The sequence below is a fragment of the Triticum dicoccoides genome, chromosome 6A (genome assembly GCF_002162155.2).
Source record: "Triticum dicoccoides isolate Atlit2015 ecotype Zavitan chromosome 6A, WEW_v2.0, whole genome shotgun sequence".
Lineage (NCBI taxonomy): Eukaryota > Viridiplantae > Streptophyta > Magnoliopsida > Poales > Poaceae > Triticum > Triticum dicoccoides.
In genome coordinates, this window is record NC_041390.1 from 23,105,697 (window position 1) to 23,112,622 (window position 6,926).

The 6,926-nt window shown below is 45.3% G+C and overlaps 1 protein-coding gene and 1 non-coding gene across 2 annotated transcripts; both read left to right on the plus strand.

Moving 5' to 3' along the window:
• Window positions 1-871: 871 nt before the first annotated feature.
• Window positions 872-1,699, plus strand: LOC119314481. Its single transcript, XM_037589195.1, has one exon. It carries the CDS (start codon window positions 988-990, stop codon window positions 1,462-1,464), a length of 477 nt encoding a protein of 158 aa, XP_037445092.1. The 5' UTR covers window positions 872-987; the 3' UTR covers window positions 1,465-1,699.
• Window positions 1,700-4,502: 2,803 nt separating this feature from the next.
• On the plus strand, window positions 4,503-4,576 carry TRNAV-AAC. Its single transcript has one exon. It is a non-coding gene; the product is annotated as a tRNA-Val (tRNA).
• The last annotated feature ends 2,350 nt before the right edge of the window (window positions 4,577-6,926 follow it).

Consider the following 6,926-nt stretch of genomic DNA (forward strand, 5'->3'; position numbering starts at 1 on the left):
CCACTAAAACATGCACTAACTCACCTGTAGGATTTTTCCTATACCCTTGGCCCCGACATGAACCTAGAGACGCGCCTCTTCTTGAATGGTTTGGATGGCACAACTAGAGGAGGGGTGTTGGGTGTCCAAGATGCAGTCGTTACAATGCTTCCAAAGCAACGGTGGCTATGAGAGAAACGATGGATGTGAAACTCTTGCGCAGCTGCACCGACGCTAGGTGGAAGGAGTTCGCCCACCATCACATGAATGAAATGTCTTGGGCAGAAGGAGGGTCGTAAGCCCGCACCGGGAGAAGACCTCGTGCCAAACTTGGTGCGAGAAGGAGCAGTTGCAGGGCAGGTTCTGCGTGCACTCTAGTTCCTGGTCACAGAGAGCGCAGGAGACCTCACGGGGAAAGCCGCGATAGGCAGTCCAGCACCGGTTTGGCATTTCAATACCAATCTTTTGGTCACATCGATGTCTTCAGTTCCTTCTTCCTTTAGAATGTTTTGTTTTGTTTTTCATAACTACACAGTTTATTTTTTTGTTTACTGAGAAAAAAAGAGATAATATCTATATGTTTTTAAATATAAGACGTTTTGCAGTTCACAGATATTGCAAATTCAGTTACCTAAAGAGTAGATGGTCCCAACGAAACAGCGCTCGTTCGTGTAATGGCTATAGCTTTGCTGCTGTTGTCCCAAGGAGCCAACTTCACTTCACTTAGAGCATCTCCAACAGGCGCTTTCAACAGGGAAAAAAAGAAGAGAATTTGCCACAAAAATGGAAGTAAATAGTGCAATGGCATTAGTGAAATAAGCTCTCAAATATTTGGACATTCTCTGCTATCAATTCTTTAAATAGACCACTCCACTGGTCCGTCCGTCCAACCCCCCACTTACATAGCCACAACCCACAACGAGCACTTGCGTATTGTGATCTTTCCACTGCGCGTGCTTCCCTCGTAGCTCATCACCAATCTACCCGCAGCTCAGCTCCTCACCGGCGATGGGGAACTGCCTGGTGATCCAGGACAGAAGGGAGATCAAGGTGATGAGCGTGGTCGACGGCGAAGTCCTCAAGCCGCTCCCGGCGCCACCCCTCTCCAAGGGCGCCCTCGCACGCGTCTCCGGCTCCTCCGACGCCGACGACGCGCTCCGGCCGCAGAAGCAAGGCCTCGACGGCCGGGCGGGCGGCATGGGGCAGTTGCACCGCCTGTTCCCCTCCGATGCTAAGGCGCCTCCTGCCGCCGCGGCTGACCCGGAGGGCGCCGTCGTGAGGGTGAAGCTGGTCATCAGCAAGCAGGAGCTGAGGAGGATGCTGGGCAAGGACGACGAGGCCGTCTCCATGGACGACATGGTGGCTCTCCTGCGAGGAGGGTCGGAGGACCGGAAGCAGGAGGACGTCGGTTGCTACAGAGGGTGGCGGCCTGCCTTGCATAGCATACCTGAAGGCAGCGGTGATCTATATTCTATATTAGCATAAGAAATTAGCTGGAAGAAAAATACATATATGGATACTAAGCATAAGAAAATATGCATGTATTTATATTCACATAGTAGAAAATAGAGGTCATAGTTGGGTAGATTTTCTGCTAGTAGTTTTGGGATAGGGGTTATCTTCAGGTTGTCTTGTTTGGTGGGTGCATATACCATGTAAGACAAGTTAAAGATAGTCCTGGAAATCAAACGAGACAATATAAACTTAATTATTGATGGCATAATACTGATATACTCGTTGCTGTACTAAGTTTACTCTTTTTTTTTTCATTATTTCACAAGCTCTGAAGTACACCACAGTAGCACACCAGGTATTAATTGGGTCAAATGACTCCACTACTCAAGGTACCATGATTTCGGCTCTGGAATAGGAGTACCTTCTATTCTCAATAGGACACACTCCTAGCCTGGCTTCAAAGATGAGTAACGACTCTGCAAGACATCTCTGCCCGCCATAATTAAGCACGCAGAAGATTCAGTCAATGAATTCTGGACCTACTTGAAGGAAATCGCGATAACCGATGATTTATCAAGTAATATGTGATCTTCTTGGAGGACCGCCTCCGCCGAAGCAATCGCTCCCACAACATCATTTTTTACAGGGAAGCAACCATGCTAGTGTCCCCTCACCTGTGCCGCCAATCGGCATAGCCGGTTATCAGACAGAGAGTAGTGGCAGTCGACCAAGTAGCCCCGCTGTCAATTTGAGAGGGAAAAAAGTTCTTCAGTATTTATATCCTCATGTCAACAAAATTAATTTCCCTCAGTGAACTACCATTAGCATGCACTACCATGCTGCCACTTTTTTGGTTGGATTTAGTGAAATAATTTGTTTCTGTTGGCCACCTCTTTTGTTGTCTCGACAGGTTTTAGTGGATTCAAAGCGCTCGATGAAATGGACTCAACACACAGGCGAACAAGAACAGAGGATGACTCAGTTGTGATCCAGGCAACAAATGCCGTCCTTTTTTTCTCAGTCAAGACTGAACCAGCAACACACGCCGGCTCCTCTCTTTTCATCTTCAGTACACCCAATGCGTGAACTGATGGCTGCAACAGGCACAGTCCACCATCAACCCACCCCACTGTGCCAGCAAAACACATTTGCACACTACAACAAACTAGATTTACTCTTTACAGTTTTGGTTCTGAAAACATGCTGGTCCTCAGCATTCAGAAAGAGTGAAATAAAAGCACTTGAGAGAGTATATACAACTCATCAGCATGTAAGCAAATTTTTAATTACACATGGAAGTGAAACAGGTAGGGTGTAAATGGAGCAGAACCGGTTAGAAATGACACAACAAGTAGGCATGGGATATGTCCAGCCGATGGACATAGATGTACCTGAACCCAAGACCCTTGCGATGCACCTCTCAAGTTCGAGCAAGCAGAAGATCATCCAGCTAGTCCATTTAAGACTTTCTTGTTGAACAGATTTTTAACACAGAAATCAGAGATTCTGAATGTCTGAAGTTTTTGGACATCTGGAATCTGGCAACTTTTGGTTCTTGATTCTTCCACGGGAGCAGGCAGAGTGCAACAATGAATTAAATCCCCTAGGTAACTGCTCTAATGCCATAAACTTAGCTTCTTATTATCTACTCCCTCCGTTCCATAATATAAGACGTTTTTGCAGTTCCATATGAACTGCAAAATCGTCCTATATTATGGGACATTCAGAAAGAGTGGAATAAAAGCACTTCAGAGAGTCAATACAACGCCGCACCCATGGAAAAAAGAGTCGAAAAGGCAACTCATCGGGATGTAAGCAAAATTTTAATTAAACATGAAACAAGTAGGCATGCCATGAAACAAATAGGGTGAAAATGGAGCAGAACCTATTCTAAAAAAAAAAATTGGTCAGAAATGGCACAACAAGTAGCCATGGGATATGTCCAGCCAATCGACATAGATGTACCTGAACCCAAGACCCTTGTGATGCACCTCTCAAGTTCAAGCAATCAGAAGATCATCCAACTAGTTCATTTAAGACTTTCTTGTTGAACAAATTTGTAACACAGAAATTAGAGATTCTTAATGTCTGATTTTTTTTTTGACATCTGGAATCTGGCAACTTTTGATTCTTTATTCTTCCACGGGAGCAGGCAAATCATTCCCTAGGTAAATGCTCTAATGCCATAAACTTAGCTTCTTATTATCTACTCCCTTCGTCCGGAAATACTTGTCGGAGAAATGGATGTATCTTATAGAGGGAGTAGATAATAAGAAGCTGAGTTACTAAATGTCTTTAACTTACGAAATGTTGGGCACCATCTCAAATCCCTTCTGAAAATAAACTGAACAAAGTGCAAAGCAGTTACAGTTAAGGATCTAGTTTTAAAGTCCACAATGCACTGGTACTGAAAGTGCATTGGACCTCTAGATAAACACTAAAAGTTCATACCTACAGGAATTATACAAGCAATGTCAGTATGCCATAATTAGCAACTCTCTCTCTCTCTTATATATATATATATATATATATATATAAATATATATATATATATATATATATATATATATATATATATATATATATATATATACATTTACAAACAAAAATAACCTCTGGTTGTATATGGGCAGCATTGGCTCTATGTGGTGTTCCATGTATTGCCTCCCAAGTTCAACAAAAAAAACCATGCAATGTATAGTTTTCTGGCAGAAGTAGAATGATCCTTCTTGAGAGCATCTGCGGTGTATGGTGCTGTGATTGGATCAGTAGACGGATCGAGTGTATGGTTGCTTGCAGAACTAACCGTTCTTGGGCTGTGCTCGATTTACAAGTTATCCGCGGTCTCTAGGATTGAAGTCGATCTCAATCGCCTTGAATTGCACATTGTTAAATGAAAGCCCGTAGTTCTGTTGCTAATAACTCACGTTTGATGGGATGGATCTCCAGTAGCTTTGATGTTTCCCTTTTGGTTGCCGAGCGGTAAAAAATGAACTACAGTGCCACATCACCTTTTCTGTCAGAACAAACGTAACAAATATGTTTGATATTGAAAAACAACCAGAAAAGGTTTCGTGGTGTAGTTGGTTATCACGTCAGTCTAACACACTGAAGGTCTCCGGTTCCAACCCGGGCGAAGCCATCTTTTTTTTGTTGCCATTTTCTTTTGTGTGTTCTTCTCTGAACTCTTTCACTCAGCCGATGGTGTCAGGTAAGCATGCATGCATGCAAGAGCTGAGAAGGAATCATCATTCAGAGAAGAGAGGCACGCACGGAGGTTGCTATGTTACTCCTCCCTTTCCTCGTCGGCCCGGCATGGCCGGCGACCTGTGCCACCACGTCGCGCCACGGCCGATACCAGCGGGAAAGGGGGCGGCGTTTTCTTCCCACCAGCTCGACGGCTTCTTGGTCCGTCCTCGTCACCGGCGCCAAGACCGCCAGGTTCTCTCCTTCCTACACTCCTTGCCCTCGCAGATTCATGCCATACGTTTGAAGATCTGAACTTATTTCAGACCAAACTTAATTTGGACCCTAGATGGATCTGTTAGCTAGGGAGTTCATCAGTTATTCTATATAAGAACACACATCAACATCCTACACATATACGGAGTAGATTATAAAATTACTGGAATGTTTACATTCAGGGTTACTGGTAACCAGATCATATAGTAGGTCCTTTTTCCTGTTGCCAACAACTGCTCTGCTTGATTATATGCAACTCCGGCCACTCTCCAGTTGCCTTAATCAAATCAAATCCCAAGCCTAACAGCCCACCGGTTATATATATGATTGAATCGCAATCAGTCGGTGCATGTGATTGAATAGCAATCAGATCGACAAGGACAAGACAGGAAACTTTAGGAGCGTGCATGAGATTGAGTAACCACCGTACATAGGTTCACCAAGAGTTTGGATTACATATTTCATTACAGACGGTTGCTTTAATTAAACATAATATGCAACTACACTCTCCAGTTGCTTTTACTCAATTCCAAGCCCGAGAGTCCTCCTTGGTGTGCTACCTAAGATGCCAAAATGAACACGGCAGGAAACTCCATGAGCATGCACATCATTGAATAACCACCATAGGTGACACCAAGAGTCGGATTACATATACTAGTAAATGGCACGTGCTTTGCACGTGTAGCTTTATGAATGTAGACCAACATCACCAAGTGAACTTTGCAACTCAAAATAAGTAAAATACTCCCTCTGTCGCATATTTTAGTTATCGCTACAACGGATGTATCAACAACAACTAATATAGGACAAAGGAAATAAATAGTTACTCGCTCCAATCCGAATTAATTGACGTGACTTCTATGCAATGTCTTACTTACATTGTATATAGGTTGCGTCAGTTAATTCGTATTGGATGGAGTATATTCTTTTTAAGACCGGATAGACGGCTTCCTGAGGTTGGCCTTTAACATAGCAAACCATCAATGTAGGAACACCCAAGGATTTTTTTTTTTGAGTTTCCTGAAATTCATAGTTTGACACACTTGTCTTCAAACAAAAAGAAAAAACAGAGGAAAAATATGTGCTCTTTGTGTTTGGGATTGCTTCGGAGGTGAAATCCTCCAGATTGCTTCCGGAGGTGAAATAAACCTTGCATCTCTATACTCACGAATTTCATTAATAACTGCATCATCTTATGCGGCTTCGATGACAATGGAGGCACGATCATGACCTTTGTAGATGTATTTGAATAAATATTTCACAGCCTTGATGCTAGAGCAAACTTCAATATTTATATGGCAATTGTATCGAATAAGTAAATAGGGATTGTATGGGACAACCCATCTATTATCCAAAACTGCACCCCTGATGCGCACTCGACGGCCGTCATTCCTGCGCCTATAAATTGGATAAGAATCCTCTCCTTGTTGTGTAGTCTCTGCGAAATGTCGAGGATAATGATATCGACAACTTCCATTTTCCATGCAAGGATTATTTATGTTGAGAACTCCACATGGTGACTCGTGCTACCAAGTCCGGCCTGTCTTGTGGTGATTGACCTTCTGCTAGTTCTCTCTAGTTATCTCTTCCCAATGATCAAATTAATTACGTATATATTCTTGGCTGGGAATACGCTTCCAAGCTCAGCAGCTTGCCCTCCCTCCCTCCCTCCCGCGCCGCCACCCGCGAGGCGGCCGGGGAGGGCGCCCCGATCTCCTCTGCTCGGCCCCCTCTCCCTCCCTACTCCCCCTCGCCGCCGCTGGAGGGCGTGGCCGGGCGAAGCCCGGTCTGCGCAGGCGGCGGCGGGGCCTCCTTCGTCCCCTCGCGCGGGTAGTCAGGCGCGGGCCAGATCCGCCAGGCCTGGGCGCCGGACTGGATGACGGGTGCGGCGGCACGGCGTGCTGCGGAGTGGTCGGGCTCCTGGCGGCGGTGCGGCGGGAGTCATGGTGGTGGTCCTCGCCTCTTGGCGCGTGGGGCTGCTCCGGGGCGGCGGCGCGGGCATGTCCTGTGGGCGCGGCCTCGGCCTCCCC